The sequence below is a fragment of the Varanus komodoensis genome, unplaced genomic scaffold (assembly GCF_004798865.1).
Source record: "Varanus komodoensis strain SLA01 unplaced genomic scaffold, ASM479886v1 scaffold39, whole genome shotgun sequence".
NCBI classification, from domain to species: Eukaryota; Metazoa; Chordata; class Lepidosauria; order Squamata; family Varanidae; genus Varanus; species Varanus komodoensis.
Window position 1 is genome coordinate 719194 of NW_025335922.1, and position 27376 is coordinate 746569.

A 27376-nucleotide genomic window follows, 5' to 3' on the forward strand; every position below is an offset into this window, starting at 1 on the left:
TGCCTATAATAGAGGTTTGGGGTTTGAAATGGGGTTTCCACACATATAGTCAAATTGCTGTGCTGACAAAGGAAATAAGTGGAATGCATTCAACACATGCTTAGCTCACAAGTGAACCCACATTTTCTGCAGCAGTGCAAAGCTGCACAAAGTAACCCGACCCTTTGTAAGAACTTGGCAACTAATACTAAGATTCCAGTCTATAGACATGTACTCAGAGCTTTAATGCATCCCTCAGTGGCAGCTGGTTATGGATTCCACTGTATTCAATTTGCTAGAGATATTAATTGCCCTGTTGTTTTTTGAGATTAATAGGCTTAAAATAAGTGACCCAAAGAGCATGAAAGAGGCAGGAAAAGAAGAAATGGTTGGACACAGTTCTCACTGAGAATGTGGGACAATGTTAGGCACGTGCCTTGAATCCTGGTTTTCTAAGGCTGTGATTGACACCCCACAGGCACACACGAATCTCTGTACTCCCAAATATGTTTAGTACTTTAAAATTCAATCTTTATTTTAGAGGATGGGGTCTTTCAGGTAGAACCTTAAAATTTTCCCTGTGAAAATCAGATTATCCCGCTCCTCCCTCCCTCTCTCCTTTAGCTCTATTGTCACCATAAACACACAGCAAGCCTTACCATATAGTGCCCATGACATCACACATGACAAAGGGACAGCTCCCCATTGCAAGCTAGTTTTGATAGTGTTAAAGAGCCTTTGCAGGGAGGTGAATGTTAGCATTTAAAATTTGTATTCATTTTCTGATGAGACCACTCTTCCCTTAAGAATCACTTTAATACCCTGTAGCTAGATTCTATGACACACAGGAGAATGGCCAGGAAGCCATTTTTGGCAGAATTCAGGTATGGCAGCAGGTGATGGATTGAAACATGTGTTTAAAACTCTAACTGCTTTTAGACTCTTCAGTAGCATGTCTAGTTTATCTGGTGCTCTTTATGAAAAAAGGCACTTATTCTGGAGACTTATAAAACCCCACAGAAAGATGCAGGGCTCAAACATGTGTACAAGCAGAGGTGCTGAGGGAAGCTCAGGTTGAGAAAAAAATTAGGTAAGGCTAACAGTTCACATTAGGTATACAAGTCCTACATCGAGGGCACATCCTGTGTAGCTGTGCCCATGTCCATATAATCATAAGTGGCAGCTGTGCATAGTTTTCACTGTGCACAAGCCCTGGAATACCATAGTTAACTGCAGCTTTGGAAAACATAGTGAAAAATCAGTGTGCACAGTTCGGATGTGTAATGCCACATATTCAGAGGCTGTTACTTCCATGAAGCAGCCGCTAAACACAGTCCTTTTTTCACAGAGATGCTCGAAAATAATAGCTACGATAACAATAATACTACATCCTGTGTAACAGAAATTAACTAAAAATTGACTGCAGTGCCCCCCCAAAACCCTTCATCTGAGCAAGAGGTGGTTTGAGATGGGGCTGAAGTGTGGGGGGTGGGGGGCTGTCTAAGAATCTCCTGCCTGCATACAATGAATGTATTTGGGCCATAAAGAGCTCTTAGCTCCACCCTCTGCCTTTCCCTCCCCCAGTGTTAAGCAGCAAGCCAGTCACAGAGACATTCATGCAGGGTATTAGGAAAAACCAAGCCGCCCCCTAGGAATGGCACTTGTCTGAGAGTTCCCTCAGCACACAGCTCCTGAAAGCCACCAGGCTTGTAAAAGGAGAACAGAGAGGCTATTGGGATACAAATTACTGCTCTCTTAGGATTTGCCTGACCAGCCAACGTAAGTTTTCCTACCTGAGTTTGGTAACTTGCTTCCTCTCTCTCTCTGCTTTTTTAAATAACTGACAGCTTTCTCCTTCAGGTTTTCTTCATCAGATAAAAATGACTGCTTTTGTTAATATGAGTGCTGAATGGATTGTTGCGCATTTAAAAGACAGTCAACTTTTGTATGGCTCGTTTCATAGGGAACTGGTGGCGGCGGCGGCATGATCTTTATTTTTAAGTCTTTCTTTCTAAGGGTTGAGTAAGAGTGCACAAAACCTTTAAGAGGTGACAGAGGTGAGGCACTATAGTGAACCAAAATTTAAAGTTTTCTGGAAGAGTGTGTGTGTGTGTGTACATATACATATATATGCATAAGTTTTAAAAAATGGAATGTACGTTGAACAGGAAGAGAACATGAAGCCAAAATATTTCCATCCAACTCTATTGCGCCTTTTACCTGGTCTATTTCAAAGGGCATAGTGTGCTAGAGAACACACTCCGAATGTACTTCTCACACAATCATAAAGCGTTTTTGTTTTGATCCTTTAATACTAAAACCAACTTTTTATCCTCTCCCCTGCCAATATTCTTGACTCCAATCCCAAGGCAAATTGAGTTGCATTTGAAATCCCAGCCCTCTTTAGACTGTGAAAGGAGACATTCAAAAATTCTTCCTTTCTAGTCTTTTTCCTCTTGAAGACACCCCCCAACTTTATTTGTGGACAAGGTGTTTGGCTAAAAGAGTTGTTCTCACACTAGAAACTTTTAAATCACTTATCTGAAGTTTCCAATTAATTTGAATCTTCAGTCACCTTTGATAGCATATTTTGCCCGTCTCATAAAATGACAGGCAAGACAATTTGCTTCCTGATTTCTTATTAAGTATCTACTGGCTCTTAGCCAATAATTGGAAGATTTTGAACATCTTTAGTTTTGTGTTCACATTTGGCTTCTTGTTTGTTTGTTTATTTCAGTTAAGTTGTGATTACTGAGCAGTAAAACCAAGAGGAAACCATGACAGATGACCAAGACCTTTCTGAGGTGGAGATGAGTCCTGTGGGTTCCGAAGATCCCCATTGCCTCTCACCTGGACCTTCCATGGCATCAGACACCAGCTCTCACCTTAGCAACCCCAGCAGCAGTGAGATAGGGAAAGTGAAGAAGGAACAGCAGGACTCCGAAGCGGATGACGATAAGTTCCCTGTCTGCATACGGGAGGCAGTGAGCCAGGTACTGAGTGGCTACGACTGGACCTTGGTGCCCATGCCTGTGCGGGTCAATGGAAGCAGCAAGAGCAAGCCCCATGTCAAGCGGCCTATGAATGCCTTCATGGTATGGGCACAAGCGGCCCGGAGGAAGCTGGCAGACCAGTATCCTCATCTCCACAATGCAGAGCTTAGTAAGACACTTGGGAAGCTCTGGAGGTAAGAATGGCTTTGGGAGTGGGGAAAAACCACAAAAGAAGGCAACTGGGGAACATGGAGAGTGACAGAAGCTTGGAAGCATTACTTTATTGGGTTCCCTTTATGCTTTGTGGCACTACAGGGAGAGCATGTGTGAAGAGGAACAAACAATGTATGATAGAATACAGGAACTTGCCCTCTTGACAGTGCAGTGCCAGTCCATGTTTTGATGACTGCTCGCTCTCCTATTCTGTTCCAAGGCCTAGTACATTTAGCGACTAAACTGCAGACCCACAAGTCAGTTCTTCAGGGTTTACATACCTTGCCTCTTGTTCTTGGCCTGCCACATTCATTCTGGCTTCACCCTTGGTCTTCTTCTATAACTTTGTTCCCTGGTCAAATTATGCAGCTCCCTTGTGTTGAAGAGAGTTTTGCCTTGGGCTGCTGATGTTCATGAATCTCATAATTTTGAAGTCCAAAATTAGCAGTCTTAGGGTAGGTAAATAAAGTGAAATTTAAATTAAAATTTCGACAGTTTACAGCTTTCCTTGTTGAAGAAAAACATTACTTTCATGGACTAAAGTCTGAGTAACAAAATGACAAAAGTACATGCCTGCACACTACAATATGCATGCATATAAGTATGTACATACATATGTACATACATACAGAGAGTGAGAGAGAGAGAGAGAGAGAGAGAGAGAGATTCTTTTCAGTTCAAGTTTAGAAGTAAATCTCAGGATTTCTGGAAATTCAGTATGGAGCATTTGAAGTTTGTCATTGCTTCTGGGATGTTATCCTTTCTATATTTTACTCTTTAAATACATTTGGACCGATGTCTTGAAGGTACGGTGGGCTACCAATGGTGGAAACATGCATGGCAAAGGATGGCGTTCTGTCCCTCTATTAAAGACTAGTTCATTGTAGTTGAGTGGCAGGTTACCAATAACTGGTGACTGTCTGAGGTGATGCAGATTTCAAATTTGGCAGCAGATACCTGTAGGAACAATTGAAGTTTTAGAAAAAGATAATGAAGTGATAGGGGAGCTAAAATGAAAAAGTAAGTTCCCTTATATTGCCAAAGAGCCGTGCACTTTCTTTACAAATATGGCAATTCGGACTGTTCAGAATGTTGAGAACGGGGGGCTGTTTTGCTTTAGAGAATTATATTATTCTATATGTACTAGAAACAAGCCAACATCATTCATATAGCAAAAGCGCACATGCCATTCCTTACTCATGTGTATATATGTGTTTATTCAGCAAATTTTTAAAGATTACATTTCTATGCATACTTACCTGAGAGGAAGTCCCAGTCATAATTGAGATTTGCATTTCTAAGTAGGCATGTTTAGGATTGTATTGCTAAGGGCTTCTGGATTATGAATATATTGTGTATTTGTTGCGCTGTTCTTATTCTGGAACATCTGGGCATCTTCCTTTAAGAAAGCACTTCTGTTTTAGAGACATAAGTTTAATTTCCCAAACCAGCCTATATCGCAGCAAGGAGAATGTGACTGCTTACCCCAGCTTAGAGGACAGTAGTGATTTGGAATGCTGTTTAGAATGTAGTGTTGCAAATGCCAGGGGTACCTACTAGAAAGTACCCATGAGATCACTGATTATGACTGTCACAACTCTTTCTCTCCCCCTGCCCCCCAAATCCATGCTCCAACACCAGCCTGCAAATAGAGAGCTCAGAGGGGAGCAGAATTTAGCGAGGCGCAAGACAGAGCATAGAAAAGCCCTCTATTAATATCATGTTCCTGGCAGCCAATCTTTGCGCCTTACTTGCAGCCTTTATTTGGACTCACTACTTTGGTGAATGTGATACAGGACTTCTCTACACTTGAAACTAGCTAGTGTCAATTTCCATGTGAAACCTGGCTTTGGAGGAAAAGTTTGTACATTTGTAGCACATAATTTTTGAGCGAGCGAGCAACAGAATGAGAGAGAGGGAGAATGAGAAAGAGGTGGGAAAGCAACGTGGCATCTCTATTGGAAGGAATGTTTTTTGTGGGGATGAATATTGCAATATTGCCTTGGAAATCTGGATGCATAAGAGCACCTCACAAAATTCTAAAATGGGATGTGCTTTCAGTGGATCTTCCAAGTATACCTCCAAGTTTGATACTGTGAACCCAGGAGTTCCTTTTAACTTTACCTCCAATGTGAAATTGCTTAAGAATTCAAAACTCAGAAAATTACTTGAGTGCAGCTTGACTTAATTATTTCATATATGAGCACAATCCTCAGGATGATAGTTAAGATTTAAGTGTTTATCTGGAAACCCAAATATTAAAAAAAAATCAAACCAGAAATGGAAGATGAAATTTTCATGCTGCCATGTGAATCTTGGCTTTAGATTAACAGATGAAATATACACGACACAAAGAATGAAATCCTAATTAGATCTTTTATTTTCAAGTCCTTCTCCCATCCACACCCAAACCATCATTCCTTCAAGGGATCTAAATAAGCAGCTAGGCCTAGTTCATGTGATTAGCTCTCCTGACCGATTTGTCTAGGGAAGCAAATCAACATGCACGTGATGCAAAGCCAAGTATTCTACTTCTTTTCTGGCTCCTTGTTGTTGAATAACTTCAGTTGCTGACTGGGAAAGTACACAGAGCACCTGCTTTACATGAAGAAGGTCCCAGGTTCAATCCCAGCATTTCCTGGTAGGGCTGGGAAAGACTCCTAGAAAGCCTCTGTCAGCCTGGTAGAATTTCTAAGCTAGGTGATCAGTAATCTAACTCTGTACAAGGCAGCTTCTTATGTAAAAATGCTATTTTACTACCTTCTCAACATGATTGAAGACACACCCTGGTTTGATACTGGGCTTTTCTGCCCTACATCAAGACATGCACATTCAGTCTGTGCTTCACATAAGGTGCTTGGGTGTCCAATCATTCTCTTTTGTTTGGTTCAGACATCTTATGTCTAACAGACAATCTGCATGTAGTGGATCTGAAGCAGAGATGTTTGTTGGTGAGGGAGAACAGTACTTAATGAAGTTCTGGCTCCTTTTTTCCTCTTTGCTTTTTTCAAACTAAATGCTGTTTTCTAATTCTGCTGCCTACAGTACAATTCAAAACAAAATGGCGTCCTCAAAAAATTAAAATGGAAAAATGTGGTAGTCCACAAATAGGATTCCTAAGGCTTTGTGTTGAGGAATTCGTTCTGCCCATGTCTCCCTTTCCTTAAATCAACCCCCTGAAGATATGCTGTATAATGGGACATAAGCAGAAATGTTTACCATTACTCCATAATGTTTTAGAGGTATTTCTACTCTGTACCTGTTTCTTCACGCACGCGTACCACTACATTGAGCAACAACAACCAATAAGTCTACCAACAACAACCTACCCAATGGTTTGGCATCCAGACAGGTTTAGACTGCAATCTGATACCCTCATTGAACTTGGTAGGAATTAATTCTGGGCAGACATGGCCAGGATTGCACTATCACTTTGTTTCAGTCTCAGGCAGGAAACAATTTTAAATGTTCCATTGGCAGCAATTAACCCATTTAATTAGAGTGTTTTGTTTATCTCTGAGGCTGTAATCCTTTATTATTTAGTTGTGCCAGCATATATTAATTGTCATATTGATGCTTGTCAAATTATGATACCCTGCATGTGTGCATTCTTTCACCCACTACAGGTTCAAGAACTCGGTCTTGTTGTTGATACAGAATACTTATGGATAAATATGTAATGATTGTAGACAATGAATGTCTCATTTGCAGTGCTAAATGCTATCAGCACAATATGTGTGTAATGGCTAGGTCAAAGCAGTGAGGATAGAAACACTTGCAATTAAAAGTCAGCTCTGGATGTCTTCAGTCCATGTACTTTGTTATGCAGTCCCAGTTGGAAACCATTAAACAGCTTTTAATCTCCTTTTTGATACCTAACAGTTCCAAAAATGTAAGGATTAGGCACAGTAAAATTTTATTTATTTATTTATTTATTTATTTATTTATTTATTTATTTATTTATTTAAACAACATATATGCCGCCCCATCGCATGAGCCTCGGGGCGGCTTAGAATTGTAACTTAGGTAAGAAGAAATTCAGCAAGGAAATAAATATTTGAAATATCTGTTTGCATGGGAGGGAAGGAACACCAATAATTACTTTAAAAACAAAAGTAGAATATTAGCTATTTCCCTAACTATCAACCCAGTGAAGGTGTAAGATTGTATCTGCTGGCTTTTGTGGAATCAGCCAGAATTAATCAAATTCGAGAAAGGATAAATGAAATGTCAAAGATACCTTTGGGTTTACAGGTTGCACTTATTCTTATTAACCCTTCAGTTTGTCTTAGTAGTATCTCTTCAAGAGCTTTAGGCATCAATCCTAAATCTCATTACAGAATAAAGCTCACTGAACCTATTTTGAAGTGATTGTGTTCAGGATTGCACTGTGTATTGTCACCATCATGATTATGGTTCACTGGGGTTCTCCTGCAGTGAAGAGAGCTGGACACGACCAAATACCTCATTTCTAGTATGAAATGGCCCTGAATATTGACTGTTTAAGGTAGATGCTTGGATAATGTTCAGCCCCCTTTTAGCCTTAAGGTCTCATGATACTGGTTGCCATTTTCCTTTGTCCTGCTTACAGAGTTGTGGCTCAGAGCCAACAGAGGAAGAGAAGATGCGTGCATAGAAATGGAGTGGACTTGCAGCTACACCTTACTTTCACACTGGCAATGGGCAGTAGGCCCACTTAGAGGTCATGAGCTCTGTCATCCCACACCTTGCTGCTGCTCCCCACCTCATCTCTGAGCACATGAGGCAAGCATCTCACTCTACCTAATGGTAGGGCTGGCCTTGATCTGGCTTTAGAAGAGTATTTATACAGTGTCTTAGTGGCCCACATGAGGATGCCCTATGGGCCAAATCAATATGACTGTCCTCTGAAAACTCCTGATTTATACCTTTACTTGCTTTGCCTTGTTTGCTTTTGCTAACAGAGGCTTCCTTGTGTTTCTCCCCACCGACATGGCTCTACATGCTTTCCTACCTGGCTGCCAACACTTCAGAATCAGCAGAAATATTTTAAAATAAATATTACCTCAAAATACTTTTCAATCATAATTATCTTCATACACTACTTGCTCTCTAACTGAAAAATTGAAATGCAATTTTACTTTGTCATTCTGGTGTGAAGCTGTGATGTCGCAACATTTGAGGTTTTTAAAAACGGCTTTGGAGCCAAGAACACTTTCTTTTCTAACCCCAGAGACACACCACTCAAAAAGGCCACGCTGTCCACCAAATGCTATGGCTCTGCAGCTCCTGCTGCTTTCCTGAGGCTTGTGTTAGCCCCACCACAGCGCACAGGGGCTGCACAGCAGAAGAGCATTGGTGGGTCACTCCTTCAACAGCTCTTTTTACAAGTTTTGTTTGAGCTGGAACGGGAAAGAGATAACTGGCCTCACTGATAGATATTACTGTGCGGTAGGCAAGCCAGAGCCTCCCTCCTCGCTTGCCAAAGTTTTGGATGATAGCACCCATGATCCTTGATCATTGGTCATGCTGGCTGAGGCTGATAGGAATTGTAATCCAAGATATTCAGAGGATGCCTACTCTTGTGTTACCGTGTAGAGTAGCAGTTCGTGAGTTTTCAGCTGGTGGGTTAAGGCTTTCCCCATCGTAGGTTGGGCTGGGCATTCTACAGATATTTTATGGGAAGGGTAATAGAGAGAAAGAAACTGACTAAAAGCAAATAAAAATAAAACTAATCTCATATTGTGAAGGTTGGGCTAAATTTGGACTCTGTGTCGGGAAAGATGGAAGCTCTGTGCTCAGATGAATCTAGAGCCATTATTTAAGCTGTTCTCACACGAGGCTTAAATTGCGAGTGCAAAATCAGCATTTAGCGAATGCTGTACTTTATATTATCTTCCACATTAACAACAAACAGATGTTAAAGTACAGGAGAAATTTCCAGGTATGGCAACACCCAACATATTGAGAGGGCAGCAGGTCCAGAAAATGCAATCAATGTTACCAGGGTTGGTGCTATCAATGTCCTAATCACTTTGGAAAACTATAAACATCTTGTGTTTTTCTTTTTCTGACTGCCAGAAAGCCTGTCACTGCCCTTGCTCTGCAAACTTTCAGCATGACATTCCTCTTCTTTCTGTGATTCCACAGGAAAAAAGGAATTCTAAACAGTTTTCTCCATTTATGTATGTATTTATTTATTTTAAAGATCACACAGTAGCCTTCTCTCTCTTTTAAGGGATGGAAATCCACTAATTGGGTTTCCAGATCTAGCTTACTTTAAGAGACATTCCAGGACATCCTTCACAGTCCCGTCAAATAAATAGCAATGCCACTAACAGCTCAGCTCTTTCTCTTTGTACTGGGCATAAAGGATAATGGGGGCACATCACCTGACACCCCATGGTTCCAAAACATCCCTTATTCCTGAAGTATTGATCTGGTAATCCTTGCGCCACCAATTGCACACTTCAAGGCATCCTTCAGACAGCTAGGATCATATAGGATATAATGATATTGATTTCTCTGTTATAAACCTTAATATGAATAGTAGACCATGAGGATAGGAGTAGTTCCTCTCTGTTTATAGGTATCTTCCATTGGCAATATATGAAAGGTCTTCCTTCCCCCAGCTCTTCCAGTGTTGCTACTGTTGTCTACCCTAGCCAGAATTTTTTACCATTTCTGGGATCCTGTGGGAAAATCAGTCACCTGGAGTTTTCTTCAAGCATGCCAAGAGATTTTGCTACCTCAAATTCAATCAAGTGGCATTGCAGTTTTTTGTAGTAATTGCTGCAGTTCAGTGGCACATGAAGGTTCTTGTGGGCAACAGAGACTTGTGACTACCAAATTCACTTACAGTCATAGTGTTTGTACCACTTTTTATATGCAATGTGCTTTAGCTGCTCTTCCTCCCAGTGAACCTACAAATTATGTTCTTACAATTCCCATTTTTACAGATAAGAATCTGAGAGTAGCTTGTCCAAGAGTCCTTCTCTTTCCCTCACTCATACACTGAGCTGAGCTTTGAATATGGCCTCTCAGGTACTGGATCAATTCAGTTCTAAAATGTGAGGGCTGCTAATTCCATGCCTAATAGATTCCCTATATAAATACATATTTTATTTAGGAAATTACATGTGCATACCTCATGTGTGGCACTTACATATGAGAATGCACACTTAGGTGAATTCTTTCATGATATGTGATTGCCAGGACATGCAGGGTTCATGCGTGTGTCTCTTTTTGGCTGCATATGTGCATGTTTAGAAACATTCTCTTTTCATTAGTCTTTTTTATCTTTGCACCTCATTTACCTTCATAATGTTTTTCTGGGACTGCAGGACATGTAGCAAGCACAGCTAAGGGTATATTGGTGGCATCCCCAAACTGATCAGTTTATTAGTGTGGGGAAACAAATGTGAATCAAATACACTCAATTCACTATGAAACCACACCTCTGAGAAATGCAAGTAGGCCCTTATATGATGCCATGGTGAGTCTCCCATTAGGTTATCATGTGCTTCTGCCTAACAGTGTGACTCAGGTTTATAGATAGATAGATAATGATTAGTGATAACAGAGGAAGCTATAAGTGATTGAACCTCTGTATTAACATCTGTGATGGTTTATATTCAGCTTCATGTTATGATTAATTATTCCAATTACTACTCATGCATTTAAGTTCTCCTCTTCCAAGACATCATGTTAAAAATAACTTTTCCACATGGGGACCACTGAGAAACTTGTTATTAAGTGCATTTGCAATCCCCTTTCCTTCCATGGACTCAGAGTAGCAGACATGGGGCTCACAGGCTCTCATGCAATCCCTGATCAGCCCCAGACCTGCCTAGCTGATGTTGCTTCATCATGCGTCCTCAGACCATGCCTCAAGCTGTTCTTGTTCACGGCTGCCTATTAGCAGAGGCTAAAAGTACCCACACTGGGAACAGGAGAAATAGCTTCAATATTTCCCTTTGATTGGTGCCCAAGATCACTGTAGGATCTTAATGGTAAATCACTAGACCACTTTTCATGGGCTGCACTTCAAGTTGGGGCTCACTATAACTCAGCATAGCTATTTTTTAGTGCTCAGGATAAGTGCTGGAATATGTGGAATTATAATCAAGTAAATCTTGATTTATTTTATATCCTTACTGTGTTGTGGTCTTGTGACTTTCTCTCTCTCTCTTTTAATTTGTTTGGGAAGGCATATTTTAAGGAGAGTATTAATTACTTTAAAATAGAATTATCATTTGTGCTACTATTTCTGAGCTCAGGAACCGGGCAACATTTTGCACTTTTATAGAATGGTTTCAGGTCAGCTTCAATCAAATTAAACAAACATAAGGCTATGCCATGCCTCATGCCCTGTATTTTATTTAGATGGCTGATTTTGGTTTCTGGATTTAGCACCGTGGAGGAAAGGAGGCTTAGGCACCGATTGGAAATTGTACAACTTTACAGTTCAGCCTCCTCCCCTCACCCAATCCCTCTTTTCTGTCTCTGAGGCCCAGTTGTGACCTGGGTGGGAAATTGGTGTGGATCTTTCCATGCCAGCTGTGTGCGGGTGAGGCGGTCAGCCTTTGGAGTCCAAAGTCAGAGGGCTTTGGTGCTTAGACTCCAAGAAATCCTACAATCACCCAGACGATGTTGGGAGGCCATAGGACTGAGCCCTTGATGACCTGTCAATGACTCCTGGTTGAATCAACAGTCAGCATTAAATGGTGTTGCTCTGTTGTCACAATCAGACAATATGACGATTTTAGCTGTGGAAATGAGACTGTGATGGTGAGTGCAAACATGGAAGTGATCACTGGATGTTTCTGTTAACCAGCATGTGTACGTGTGTCACCCACAACTTGAATGCTGTAAAAACTGAACTTTTTCCATTCTGTTTTTCCAACTTCAGTGGGGATGGAGTGAGGGAAGGGCTAAAAGGCCCTGCTTAAAAGGAAGTATTTTAGTGGCTAGCTGATCCTTTTCAACACTGTCTGCTTCATAAAATGTCATCCAATGCCTCAGACTGGATTCAAGGAAATTGCTGGATGCAGAATAGTTGCCAAATTCATTTAAGGTGCTATATTCATGTCATCAGTTTTCCCTCGGATGGCTTTCTTGGTGCCCACCAGGATGCTGTACCTCTTCCACTTATTTTTTTTTAATTAACAAATTTTCTGACTATGAATTGCTATGAAATAGGTTTCTGTTCCTGTTGAAAACTCTGTTCAAGGAGTTGTTTAGCTTGCTGGGACCTAACTCAACCTATTAAAATTATTTCTAGGATGGTATCTTTTTAAAGGGTTCCAACTTCTCAGGGCAGCATTAGCTTTAAAAGCCACACAAAGTTGATATTATAACAAGCATGATAGCATCCAATCAGATTTATAAAACAGAGATTGCCAACTGAAATCAACAAAAGCAAAATCTGCCAAAAAAAAAAAAAACAAGCGCCAAGACTTGTAGGAAGACCAGAGAAATCAGATGGGTATTCAGAACTTTCTTGAAGACCTACAAAGAAGAGCCCTGAGGCCCCCCTGAGGGAGGTTGTGTTCAGAGGTGTAGGACCACCTCCAAGAAAGCATCGTGTCTTGTCCTCGATCTTTTGGGCAAGTTACTTGTCCCACACCAGCCTTCTGCACTGGGGCTCATGCCAGTTTCTCGAATTGCCAAATGTCCCTGAAGTCCTAAAGAGTGTATTACCATTAGATTTGCTGTATTAGGAAATCACTTGAAGTGAAGATGGCTTTCCTTAAGAGTCAGAGAGGGAGAAGCTGATACTCAGTGCTAGTCATCTAGCAGTCTTATGGGAAATATATTTCTTTAGAGGGTGGTGAGCTCATGCACACACACAATGTTCTGGTATTCTGGGAAATGCCTATAAACAGGAGACTCATCCGTTTGGAAACAAAACAAAAACTTCATCAGGATCTGGTATAGCCTAGCAGGAAACCAAACTGGTTCTGCTTCTTCAATAGAGGCCAAAATCCTGGTGTCTGGAGCACCCTCTCCTGGACAAGAGGTTAAATAACAGATTCTAGCCAGAATAAATATTGGCCTGCAAGTATGGGTCCCAGAGGAGTAGCTGTGCCTCAGCAAAAGCACATTAAATGCAAATTAATTGTTGCATGCAAGATGAACAGAACAGAAGATACATCAGAAATATTCTCAGATGTACTTTAGTTCCAGTTATGTACTCCAAGAATATCTCTAAGCAAAATGATCTTACCTGATCTTAAGGGATTTTAACTTGAGAACATATATCATTTTTATACCGATTTAAGCCTTCCCTCAAAGACTCCTGGGAATGAGGGAGGAGCAAATTTCCCACTAGAAATTCTTAGGCCCCTCACAAGACTATGGTCCACAGGAAAGAGCCAGTTTAAACCTCAAGACACACCTTGAGAGGTTTTCCAAATGGTAACTCGGTGTGTCCCAGTCACATTTTATCCATTCAGCAATATATACACAGGTGATATGCCCAGTGTTGCAGCTACAAAATTTTAGACCCTGGATTTAATGCTCTTATGAGGACCCTCTTTAGACAGCATGTGTATTACTGAAGTTGGGAAGGACACAGCTATCATTTCTCCACCTGCCAACTGCTATCCCATGCTCTACAACTGCTTCAACATGCCTGATATGTTAGAGGAAGAAGAAGGAAGGTGCCTGTTTGGTAGCCTTGTTTTTAAATAATAATGATAACAATAACAATAAACATACTCTGAGCATGTTTGGTTTTGCATTTTAAACTCACTTAAATCATAGTACTATCATGACTTATACGAAAATATGGAACTTCATTTTATCTGCTACTCTCATTTCATGCCCCTCTTAGATGGCCATTTGGGTCTCCCTGGGTTATGTGACCCTGAGCTATGATGGAGGTTGCTGAAGTCCTCTAGGATGAGACACAGGTTGCTCACCTATACCCTAAAACAGAAATTAATTGAAAAAAATAGTTCTGGTAAACCACGTCATGTGAGAGGGATGGGAGGAGTCATTTTCAGTATCAGCAGTAACTTCACAAGCTGTGTTCAAGAGGAGTCAGTGATGTTCCTAAGAGGGCAAGCTCTGCTCCTTTTACAAAGACTAAAAACAGTACCTAGTGTTAGATGGTTAGATTGATCAGGCCTTTGTAATTTCCTAAGGAAAAACACAGCTTGAACACAATGCATGCAGACTATGCTCCACAAATAAGAAACACTGGTGTGTATATTTTAAGCAGTTGTGTCACTCAGTAGAAAGGCAGTGAAGTGTCTGGCACGGCTTTCAGACGAATGGACTTTATACACTTGCAGTACCTGTGGCTCTTCAGACATTGCTGGACTTCCAACGTCCATCGACCTCAGTCAGCATGGCCTAGGGACAGGAATTATGGGAGGTGGGCTCCCGCAACATCTGGAAGGCGACAGACCATTCTGGAAGGCTAACACAACATTTTTTTTTACTTTTAGGAAAGATTTTCCACTTCCACTCTGCATTTAGCAAAGGACTCCAGGCCAGGAACATTCATTTCACACGGCATAGTGAGCAGTCCAATTAGGCTTTGTCGTTGCCCTGTGTGCATTGAGGATGCACCCCATAGTGCAGGGATGGGAAGAAAGCAGATCCGAGCTTTTTAGTCGGTGAGCTGTTCTACTGCGCAAGAAGAACAAGGTGTAATGTGATGTCCTGCAACAGCAGGGGGTTGGACTCAATGGCCTTCATGGCCCCTTCCAACTCTACTATCTATGATAGGATAGAGGTCTGATTGCCCTTTTGACAATTATGAAGGACTTTCAGCAGGTGTAGATTGCCATGAAAGTGTCACCTGCTAAAACTGCCTCTACTGCAAGCTATGATAGGTTCAGGAGCTCTTTCACATCTGGCCATCCTCAATGATTTGCCATGAATAGTCAATGATATCTGACAAAAAGACTCTATAGAAATGCATTGGACTGCTGGAATGAAGAGAGCTTAGGGGCAGGTGGGGAACTGGGTGTAGATTTTTCTGTGAAAGGATTTTCACATAAATTTCTCAGGACAAATTCCTGGGCTGAGCATTTACTCAGTGTCTTGGTCCTACATGTGCCCCTCACTATTTTGCATCAGAATCTGAGTGGCGAAACTCAGGATTTTAGTGAAAAGCAAAGAGACATAGATTGCACAAACCTAGAGCAGCCAGAGTGTTGTGCAGAAGAGGGAATTTGCCCAGGTACTGCTTGTTATGAGCTTTTGAAGGTTTAGAAATCCCATTTTGTTTGCATCTGACCAGCCTCGCTTATCTCAGGGCTTAATATGGAGCGGGGCTCCCCATACCTTAGAATCTGATTTCAGTGCCAGATCAGAGGCTGAGAACGGTAAAATAAGCAGCAGAATCCCTTTCCCTCACCAAAGTCAACAACGATTCTTGTTGTGCCTTAAAAGCTGATATGAGCTTTTGTGGAGTGGAGCCCCTTTGTCAAATGAATGGACATGCATAGGGGAAGAGAATTAAAATGTGATCAAAAGGCAACGAAATGCAAAAAGAGCAGTCTGTGATCATTTAATTGGGCCTTAAATATATGCAAAGCGGGGGGAGGCAGTGACCATTCACAACAGCAATAATTCTTCATAACAACATTATCCTAGCCTTGCTAAGTTAAATTAGCACTTTACTGGAGCAGGAAAACCACTGTCTTTATTTAAACCCATATGGAGAGCACTGAACTTCAAAGTCCTAATCAGTTTCACCCTTACTAGATTCTTCTTTTAAATTATTTTGGAGTAGTTCCAGACAAAGGGCTCCTAGCATTGCTTACTGTAAGGTCATGTACAGTTATTCTGTGATTTTCTCTGGGACAAGAAAAGATGTTTTAGAAAAACACCAGCCCAGTTTTGGTGGTGGAGTGTGTGAATAAGCTATGATTGTGGCACAAAAACTACCTTATCTGGAAGCACCTTTCTGCATGGAGACCTTGCACTTTCGATAGCAGTGTAGAAGACAGAATTTCTGCAGCTCTATATAACAAGCTATCCCCATTGAACTCCCCTCCTCTTTATTACTATTCAAAGTGGAGGAACCCTGTTCTCCTTTACTTCTAGACACTCTGCTTCTGCATTGTGTGTGGCAGAACAACAAATGTAAGGTATTGCCTGTTCTGATCATTTGGGGACTGTTGACTACATGATATATCCTTTTGTGGTGTGCAAAGGGAAAAAATATTTGGCTGAGAAATTAGAAAACCTACGTAAGAATAGCAGCAGAATCTTTTTCAGCTCAAATGAATTTGGGCAACTTTCTTTAAGGACTGTGCAGGCAGTCTGAATTCCATTCAGTTCCTTACTTTCCAGTCTTTACTTTGCTTCATCACAGACAGCTAATTTGTCCAGTCTGGAAAAAAGTCTGCAGGGAAATCCATCAGAACATGGATATCCATGTTACACATTTTTGCCTAATGCAGCCCAATATAATACATTTTTACATTATATTTTTGTATGAATACTTTGGAGAAGTCTGCTGCAAAACCCAGAGACGTGAATTTTGAAGAATTACTGAATTTTGATTTGCACAGTGGTTCAAAATTGTGCAATTAATTTTCCCCCATCTTGACTTGCAACATCTGTGTGTGTGCCTACAAGGGTGCACATGCATGCACATAAGTACATAGAGACGTGTGATTTTCCGTTGTCCATCTGCCCATTCTACTCATTGTTCTCTGCAGGATCTGTGACTAAGCTCTCTTTACTGCACTTACTCAGCTGCAGCTGATACCAGTGAATAGGGAGGTGTGGCTGTGTCACAATTTAGCTGCACCATTTGCAATCAACCACTGGCATATCTGCTACTCTTGATAATGCTACAATGCCAAAAGAATAAGACACGGAAACATAGGCTGCCTCTATAAAACTGGAGTGCAGATGCCGCCCTGACTGCATCAAGCATTTTGAACTTTCGGAGGTGAGAGGCAGAGAGAAATTTCGGTTAAAGCTGTCCTAAGACCGATGGCTTTGCATGCCGATCTGTTCTTTTTTCTGTCTATGCAAAAATTCCTTCTCATGAAAGGTCATGAAGTAGGGGGGATGCCCAGGCAGGAAGCAAGTGAAATCCAAATCCCCCAAATCTCCCAGCCTCTGCCTGCTCATACCGGTTTCATTTTGCTAAAGCTGATTTGAAGTTCTGATCCCTGCGAAGAACAAAAGGAAGGCAGCAGGCCTGGAAGGAGAAGCGGTTGGGTGGGTGGCATGCACCTGGTTGCAATCCATTCACAGAATTTGGAGAGAAGTCTGAGAGATTTGCATGACAGTGGTGTATAAAATTAGGCATGGGATGGAGAGAATGTGCATCGGCCTCTCATAATACTAGAACCTGGATGCATCCTATGAAGTTGGATGGTTGGAGATTCAGGGCAGATCAAAGGGAATACTTCTCACACTTTATAGTTAAACTATGACACTGGTAACTACAAGATGCAGCGATGCATAGCTTTAAAGGGGTATTGGACAAATTCATGGAGGAAAAGGCTCTCAATGGCTACCAGCTGTGATGACTATATACTACCTCCACTATCAAAGGAAATATGCTCCAGAGTACCCATTGCTGGATTCCTCACTGGACCATCTGGTTAGTCACTGTGCAGACTGGAAGCTGGACCAGGCAGGCCTTTGGTGTGATCTTGCAAGGCTGTTCTTGTATACCTGGACTGAGCACTCAGAGGGTTGTGTCTGCAGTATGTTTACCTCTATCAGACATGTTTCCATATCACTACATGACGTACTTGGCATCAGTAAAAGCCAACTCGATTCTGTTGTGTTCTGGGATCAAAAGACATAGTACAGATAAGTACACATGGGTGCAAACTTTTGCTCTGTGTGCAGTAGTCCAAGGAAACTTAGGAAGCCCTGGATATCCTGCAGGAACCCAATTCCCTACTGACTAGTACTTAGTTTTTTAAAATGTTTGATTTTGATTAATTCCCACTGAGTCTTTGCTTTCTTCTAGTTCCAGCAAAACACCCAGAAGATTTCAGAATTGGTTTAATTCATGGTCCAATTGTTCTTGAAAACAATTGGGAGGTAGGCACAGTCAGGGTGGAAATGCACACAACTTTTTTAGAACTCCTGAAGAATTGTGTGTTTGGAACAATTAATGATGGGGGAGCTGCAGTTGTTAGGGGTGTCTGTGGGGACCAGAAGAGAGACAAGAAAGCTGGCTGAAAACTCATGGCAGCTGAATAGTTTTAATCTCCTGGATTAAGTCAATGGTGGAATGCGGTTATGTGGCATTGACCCACTCAGGGCTGCCTGGTGTGAAGCTAGGTCAGCACTGTAAGAGGCTCCAGTGCTGGTCATCCTATATGATTACTGCCTGAGGAAAAGAGAGAGAAACGAAGTCTGCCAATATCTGTATCATTATTCCTATCATTAGCCTCTATTTTCTCTTCATCTTGAACTATCTTACTTTCTGGCCTTAGACTGCTTCCAGACAGAAGTTCCTGGAGCTACTAAACTGAGCTAAGTTAGAAATCCTCAGCTCAACTCTCCTCAAAACCTCAACTAAAGATCTTATATGGATGATGAATATAATGAACTTTAAGGTTTTGATCTTTGAAACCACCAAGAGAACTTTGGCTATTGGACAATACAGAAATGCAACAAATGAAATGAAATTATTTTGCTTGTGAGTTTGGCTGGAAATGTCATCCCAAGAGAGAGACATCTCGGGGATTTTTTGTTTGTTTTTTATTCAATCTGGAGCTCAGTTTGCAGTGAGGGGCGAGGGAATTTAAAAAAACCAAAAACATAGGAAGCTGCCAGGAAACTGATTCAGACCCTTAGTTCATATAGCCCAGTATCACCACTGATTATAGCTGGCAGCTGGTCTTCAAGACTTCAAGCCAGGATTTCCAGCCCTGCTGGGAGAGGTTGGAGATGAATCTGGGGTCTCTGCCGTTGAGCTACAGTTCCTTCCAAAAGATAGTCCATGTTACAAGATAGGAATGGCACAAAATGAGATCTAGAAGTGTTAAAAGCTATACAGATTATGAATTTGTAAATTGGATGTATTAATTAGCATATTTAAAGGGTATGACTATGTACAGATGTACCTCTAAACACTCTGAGACATATTGCTGTCAGATGTGCAAAATCCTTGCCAGACCCAGCCCAGGAAAAAATGGTTGGGCTGGCTGGAAGCCTGATTGGCTGATGGCTATGATGTCATACCCACTCACCCCCTTCTCCAAGAACCTTTGCAATATAACAAAAGCAATGCAAAAGTAGCTAGGTATGCTGAGTATGGGTTGAGTGCAGGCTGTCGTTGAAATGTGGGTTATTGTGTTTTCCGAACCCAGAGCTGCCCATGAAGAGAACCGAGCATTTCTCATTGGGTTGTTGAACTGTGGCTTGTTCACCAAGTTTTGTTATCTTTGCTGGGTTCAGGCAACACGAGAACCCATGTGTGAGCAACCCATCATTTAAGGACAACCCTAATGACCTAAATGTACAGGTGGTGCTCCAACAACCTAAAATAAAATAAAATAAAATAAAATAAAATAAAATAAAATAAAATAAAATAGGTGGATAGTCCATGTGACATTTAGGCAGAGGAGCAAAACCAACAACTGCCTTAGCATTCAAAGTAGAGGCAAGTACAGTAGTAAATTGTAGGACAAAAATGGGGAAAGTTGGGCATGCACTGTCCCAAGGAACAGAAAGCAGTACTAACTCATATCTTTAGGCATGCCACTGAACTTACATTTTATCCTATGGGACTTTTATCCTTATAACTTTGAGAGCCCATAAGAGATTTCCTAGCCAGCAATTGATGGATATGATGACGAGATGGTGTACAATACTGGGCTTGTGATCTGCTTTCCTTTTTTGGTTCAAAGTAGAAAGGCAGCCATTTTGGAAGCCTTATACCAATGCTCACCTGTTTCAGGGAAGGCTGTGATAACGAGGGGCAGTATTTAATTCTGTGGAAGTGCTACTGGAACCCACCAGTTGGGATCTAGCACCTCAGGCAGGAACTGGAAAAGGAGCAGGCCTGCTTGCACAACAGAATCAGCCCCAATAACCATAAGCCTTCCCCCAAGGAATGTACCATTAGTTAATCAATCCAAAGTTAATAAACCAGAGATATTACTAAACCTCAGCAATGCTACCTTTTTGAGTTATTCCGAAGTAGATACTTCCAAGGACATGAAGAAAATGACATAGACACTGTCATGTAGTGTGGTGCAGTGGTTAAGAGCATGGGGCTGGGACTCAGGTGATCTGGGTTCTAGTCCCTGCTCAGCCATGGAGCCAGCTGGGTGACTTTGGGCCAGTCAGACACTCAGTCCAACCTACCTCACAGGGTTGTTGTTGAGGGGATAAGATGGAGGAGCAGAGATGATGTAAACTGCCTTGAGCCCTTTGTAGGAAAAAGGCAGGATATAAATGGAAAAATAAATAAATAAATAAAATGTATGATGTATAGTTTGGCAGCCAAATAAATAAAGATTGTGAAAGATGTGAAATAGCACTTACACTGTAATAAACATAAGCAGTTAGAATGGATGTCCATCCCATCTTGTATACCACTCCAGAACAAGTAAAAAGCATCTCATTAACTAGCATCCATATGCAATTAAAATTAGCTCACACTGGTTAGCAGCTAAAGCTTTCGGTGATTAATCTACCAGTTGATTAATCTCCCAACTGAATCAATTAGGACTTGCATTCCTAATAAATTGCTGCCTCATGTGTTCCAAAACTGACCCTAGATACTAGGGCTAAAGCCTTTGGCTCTGATGAAGTCCAGTCTTTGCAGTTTTATTTATAGGAAATGTCCTCACAGCCCTGGTGCACCTGCTTCTTTTATGTGTGTTATTGTTGCCATAGATAGGAGACTGGAGGTGGCAGGCTAAATCCTGATTAACATGGGGGGGGGGTGCGGGAATGGAGCCGTCTGCAAATATTTAGAGACAGTAAGCCAGTTTGAAGTTCTCAGCAAATTTGGGAGCAATTTTTATCATGTCACAACAACCCTCCTTTTCCTCTGTGAGCTGCTTTAGTGACAGCAGCCAAAACTGCAGGGAGAGCCCTCTCTCTCCCCCCCTCCCCTTCCCTCCCCCCCTCTCTCTCAGCGTTAAATAAAGAGGAGTGAGAAAGGCTCATTCCATAGGCTGCCACAGCGATAAAGGGACTTGTCACTTCGTGCGTGTGCATGTGGGGGTTGGGGGTGGGCTATCATACCATAAGTTTTTCTCTCACTGGACAGCAGAAGAGTTACTTTTTACTAAGGTTTGATTAGAATGTAAGTGAACTAGGATGTTCTTATTGGAACAGCAGCCCAGAACCTATTTCAGGCAATGTGGAGGACATACTGCTGTCCTCACATTGACTCAGGCCAGCTCTGCCATTAGTGCCACTGTTGAAGTAAGAGTCACTGCCAGTGGAGGGAAATTCTGCATGCGGCATGGAGAATTCCTCACTGATCCTTCATCCCAGACAGCAAAAGGTCTTTGGCCATTTTGGGAGTCTCCACTGCAGACTCCAAAAAGATACTGAATGCATAGAAGAGGGGTGGCCCTCTTTTGTGTGCTTCTGGGTCAGGCCACTGCAGTTTATTTCCAGTGGCCAGAAGTGGAATCTTTCGGTAGAACTTGGCCCATGTCATGTAAGGAATACAGTAAAGGCTTCATCAAAGCTTGAATGTATCCAGAGCTGACCAAGCATTCCCCTAAGAAAGATGGGGAGAAACCCTTAAGAGTATTATAATGCAATAAGAACCAGTGTCATGTTGTGATTAGTATTGGGCTTATATGTGGGTATTCCAGAGCCAAATTTCCACTAGTGTAGCCACTTCTGAACCACCAAAAGAGGGGACAAAAAAAGACCATGGCTTTGCATAAAATTTGCATATCCTGATTTAGATGTCTAGGTGCAAATTTGGAATTATTTTAATTTTAATAGACATTTCGCATGTCTCAGCAGAAGACTATGATCAGATGCTGGCAACTTCGCGGCCCCTACTGGCTTGCCCTTCTAATGGCTTTTTATCTTCAAACTGGGCTTGGTCATCAAATAGTGGACCTCTTCTGTGGAAGGGGTCACACGGACACCCTAAATTCTCTACTTAAACAGAGTTTATTGGAGGCGGGTCTTGGTTCAGCTCCTCTCTCTGTATGGTATACCTCACAGAGTTGCTGTAAAGATGAAATGGGAGTGGGAGACCCTGTATGTACGCACGTATGTTGACCCTGAGCTTCTCAAGAAAGAGTAGCTTTCCTCACACACAGCTTTGGAAATTATTTTCTATCCCTTATATGTGAAATGGGCAACAGACATCTTCATTAAAATCAGGTAGACTATCCGGGGTCTAGATAAATATTTCAGGGGCATGAGCTGGCCATTCCTATATTAGGCTTAAAAAATACCTTTTATAAGGGAGGGAAAAAGCCACAGCAAACTACTGAAAAGCATAAAAGGTATGAAATTTTCTTCAGCCTACATCTAATGTGATGAGCAGTATGATCCTGTCCTAACTGGAGAAAAGTCAAAATGCTACAGGACTGACTTTACATTTCTATAGTGCCTTTCATCCAGAGTTCAACAAGGCTGTGCTATGTTTTTTTTTCCTTACTCCCCCAAAATAGCATCTTATAAAGCAGTGCCTGTTAAACAGAATGAAGCTGAGTCCAGAAAACAGAGACCCCAAAAATTCCAAATTGCACAGCTCCCAAAACCACAAAAAACAAAGTACAGAATATGCCACATCACCATGGAATCTGTCGTATTGCTCTATTAAACCCCTCAAGAAACATTACAAGTCACTGGAAGTTCTGCTACAAAAAAGTCATAGAACTCCATAGGAAAAAACATATGTATGAAGAGCCTGTTCACACGACCCATTTGTCTATACTAGTGGATTTTAGATAAGATGGTATTGAAGGCAAACATTTTTACTGATGTGCTAAATGCCAATCTTCTCATGCTGGGTAGAGGATATGACTGACTAACATAGGGAAGAACTCTCTGCGCCTACAAGCATCGAGTGCCAGAGCATCGAGTGCCTGGCAGTTCAGCCTTCCCCGACATGGCGTCCTTCAGATTTATTAGGCAGCAGCCCCATCATCCCTCGCTAGCATAGTCAATGGCCATGCGAGTAGCTGTAGCTCAGTGGCAGAACCTATGCTTTGCATGTGGAAGATTTCATGTTTGATCCCTAGTATTTCCAGGCTGGGCTGAGAAAAACTTGTTCCTCAAACCCTGGATAACCATTGCTGCTATTGTCTGTGTTGACAATCCTGGGCACTGAATGGACCAAGGGTCTGACTCAGTAAAAGGAAACTTAAGACCAATCAACTTTCAGAACATTATTTTGCTCTTCTTCTCTCCAAAGCTGTGATATCTGATGGGGTTGAATTACCAGTTGATATGGCCTTGATGTTTTGTGGCTCTACTTTTAACAAACCTGTCTTTCACCTTCTAACCCTGCTCCTGACTCTTTCTGGTCTTCTGAAGATTGTTGAATGAAAGTGACAAGCGACCCTTCATCGAAGAAGCAGAAAGGCTGCGGATGCAGCACAAGAAGGACCACCCCGATTACAAGTACCAGCCACGTCGGCGGAAAAATGGCAAAGCTGCCCAGGGTGAAACTGATGGCCAAGCTGATGGAGAAGCGGGTGGAGCAGCTGCCATCCAGGCTCACTATAAGAATGCCCACTTGGACCACAGGCATTCTGGGGAAGGATCCCCCCTGTCTGACGGGCACCCCGAACACTCCTCAGGTGAGTGACATAAACACAGCTAAGGAACAGTGAGATCCTCAGCTACTCAGAAATTCACTCCAACGACCTGGGAAATCAGCAGCTATCTGAACATGGTAGGGTAGCATCACAAAAGCCACACTTTTGAGGGAAGCTTACGTATTTAAACGTGGCACAAGAGAGTTTAACAACATAGCAGACTCATAGTTCATCATCATTGCCAAAGCCCATTCCCACTTTCATAATCATGTGTGCATGAAATGTTCTTCCCCATTGGAAGACCAACCTGTGCTTGCTTTTGCTATCGACATAGGAATGCCACCTTGATTATGCGTGTTTGCTTTACTGGTTACCAACTTTCCATTTCTCACTTTACACCCAGCTGCCATGTTGGGTATTACACCTAGGTTTTTTGCTAAGTTTTGCCTCTACACTAACGGCACTAGGAAGAATGACTCAGAAACATAGAAACAGAGCGAGTCGGAAGGGGCCTCCCGGGCCATCTAATCTGACCTCCGGCACCAGCCGGCTCTGCTCACAACATGCCCACCATGTCTATCCAGGCTCACTATAAGAATGCCCACAACTCAATCAGGTCTGTGTAGCATGCTGGCTGGGAATTATAGGAATTGCAGTCCAATACATCTGGAGGGTAGTGGGTTGGGGAAGGGGACTGTAGAAGGTCAGCTCTGGATATAATCCGGCCAAAATATTCCAGGAATATGAAGCCTAAATAGATGTGCCACGAGAAAGGTAATTCCTGTGTTCTCTCTTTATTTCCTTCCATGTGGATTCCATCTCACAGGTCAGAGCCATGGACCCCCCACGCCACCAACCACTCCAAAGACAGAATTGCAGGCGGGTAAGGCTGACTCCAAGCGGGAGGGGCGTTCCCTTGGGGAAGGAGGAAAGCCACACATCGACTTTGGCAATGTGGATATTGGGGAGATCAGCCATGAAGTGATGTCCAACATGGAGCCCTTCGATGTCAACGAGTTTGACCAGTACTTGCCACCAAATGGACATGCTGCTCACCCAGGCCACGTTGGGGGTTATGCCGCAGCTGCTGGCTATGGCCTTGGGAGTGCCCTGGCTGCAGCCAGTGGACACTCCGCCTGGATCTCCAAACAGCATGGCGTCTCCTTGTCTGCTGCCACATCATCGGTGGTAGACTCCAAGGCGCAAGTGAAAACAGAGAGCTCTGCTCCAGCGGGCCATTATGCTGATCAGCCCTCCACTTCCCAGATAGCATACACCTCCCTCAGTCTGCCCCATTATGGCTCAGCTTTTCCCTCTATATCCAGGCCTCAGTTCGACTACCCTGACCACCAGCCCTCAGGACCCTACTACAGCCACTCCAGTCAGGCTTCTGGCCTCTACTCGGCCTTCTCATATATGGGGCCCTCCCAACGTCCCCTATACACTGCCATCTCTGACGCGGCACCCTCAGTGCCACAATCTCATAGTCCCACACACTGGGAGCAGCCTGTGTATACGACCCTTTCAAGACCCTAGGGAATGGGGAGCAGTGACCGAAGCAGCAGCGGAAAGGCTCCGAAGAATCAGCCCCAGAAGACGAGCCTCCGAGTTCAGAGGTCATTTGGTGCAATCCAGACGCCAGAACCCACAGAAAATCCGGGCGTGTCTATCATGACCACAGTTATCGATGGCTCACCTGGCTGGAGGAAGGTTCCCACCCATCCCTCATACTCCCAGTCCCTGATTGGCTTCCAAGATCCCGTAGGCCTTCTAGATGAGGGCGATTCTAGGCATGGAGCAACTAGTCATGGTGGGTTTTTGTTGGGCAGATCGAGGGTTTATAAGAATAATAATTATAGTAATAACAATAATAACAATAATGATAACAACACAATTGAACGATTATCCCCTCCCTTCTATTTCCCACCCTCAAGCTGTCCAGACCATCACTCTGATGGTTTAGAAAGAAACAAATGGCCATGACTTTGCCACATGCTAAGGGTGAAGCATGGCTCGTTGGGCACCCTGGTGGATATGTTACAGGAGAAGTCGGGTGGTGCAGCTGATGTGGACAGTGCTCTAGGACATTCCAGCTTCAGAATCACACATGCATATATTGTGCTCCCCATTGGAAGACCAACCTATGTGTGCTTTTCCTGTTGATATCTGGCATCAGTGTTCCACTTTCCCTTGTTCACCCCATTACCTCTCTGCTGCCTGGCTCTCTTAAGACTTAACGACACAGTACACTGGACTCAGGAACTGCATTATATGCTCTGACTGCCTTTGCATCCCAGCATGTAAGCTTGTGTGTACATGTTGGTCCCTTGGACCATAAAAGGCAAAGGGGACTGAATCCTACTTTGTTGTTATGAACATTTTGTATTCCTAGTTTGCTTCCAACACTTTGCAGTCTCCTTCTTAACTCCCCCAGCTACTGTCTAATACTCCAGAAGATAACCTGCCAAAACCTTCTGGCATGCTTATAAGTGTGTTGGCACACACAAATGTGCAGAGGGGAATGAGAGAAGGCAGAAAGCATTTTTTAACTAGAACAGTCGTGTGGTTCTCCTGCTTGCTTAAATAAATGCCAAAACATGCCACAACACAGGACTGCAGCTTTAGCTGTTGGATCTTCACTGGCATGCGCTTCAAGGCATTTTGATGCCAGTGGCAGAAGATTCAAATGGTACTTCCCACGGTTTGTCTACATGAGGCATTTTTTGTGCACTTGTGATTCCTCACTCAAGGAAGTATGTGGGTCCTTGACACAACATCCTCCTCCTCGCAAGGCTTCTCTTGTGTTTTCCAGCTAATTATGCAGCTTTTATAGAGCAAGCATAATGTAATATTTATGCCATTAATGTAATGGATTATGCCATTATCTGATGTGGAAACCTTGTATAAAATCTAAATTTACCATAGTGCCCCCTTGTGTTGTGGAATGGGACACATAGGAACGTGTAAAAAAGCACAGAGGAAAAACCCTGGACAAAAAAATCTTGCATAAAAGGACTTTCTTCCTTCTTTCCCCATCAAGAAAATTGGAGGAAGAAGCCTTGATAATACTCTGGGTTAAATGGTTCATGTAGAGGAACTCGCAACGATGGTAAAAGTATAGTAAGTAAAACAGTTGACCAGTAGTTGCCCCCTAATTGTTCTCTAAAATCTGCTGTGAACGAGAGGCTGTCTTGCCCTGCTTAATGAAAGAGCCAGCATGTTTGTAATCACTGTGTTAAATTTTACCTGTGCTACACCGAGGAAGGCATTGTTGGTGCTGCTCATGTTAAGCAGGCATTAGAAGACAGACAGACAGAATTGGCTATGCACAATTCAAATAAACTCACATTCCCTTTTGAGGTTTCAAATAGAAGTGACCACTCCAGCTAGGCTGAGGCCTGCCTTCTTCCTCTCTGTGGCCCTGTGTGAGGGTTTGCTTGTCTGTATCAGTTTCCAAAACCAATATTGGCCTCAGGGCTGCCAAGCATGTCAGTTTGAAGGCTTCCATCACCAAGC

General features: G+C 42.5%; 1 protein-coding gene across 2 annotated transcripts; it reads left to right on the forward strand.

Annotated features, from left to right (window-relative positions):
- Positions 1-1651: 1651 nt before the first annotated feature.
- Positions 1652-25784, forward strand: SOX10 (SRY-box transcription factor 10). 2 transcript variants are annotated; one of them, XM_044441296.1, is made up of 4 exons: positions 1652-1758; positions 2717-3166; positions 23637-23902; positions 24687-25784. In XM_044441296.1, exons 2-4 carry the CDS (start codon positions 2757-2759, stop codon positions 25394-25396), a joined length of 1386 nt encoding a protein of 461 aa, XP_044297231.1. In that variant the 5' UTR covers positions 1652-1758; positions 2717-2756; the 3' UTR covers positions 25397-25784. The 2 variants fall into 2 exon arrangements, with proteins under 2 accessions (XP_044297231.1, XP_044297232.1); XM_044441297.1 differs by lacking the exon at positions 1652-1758 and having other exon boundaries at positions 2643-3166.
- The last annotated feature ends 1592 nt before the right edge of the window (positions 25785-27376 follow it).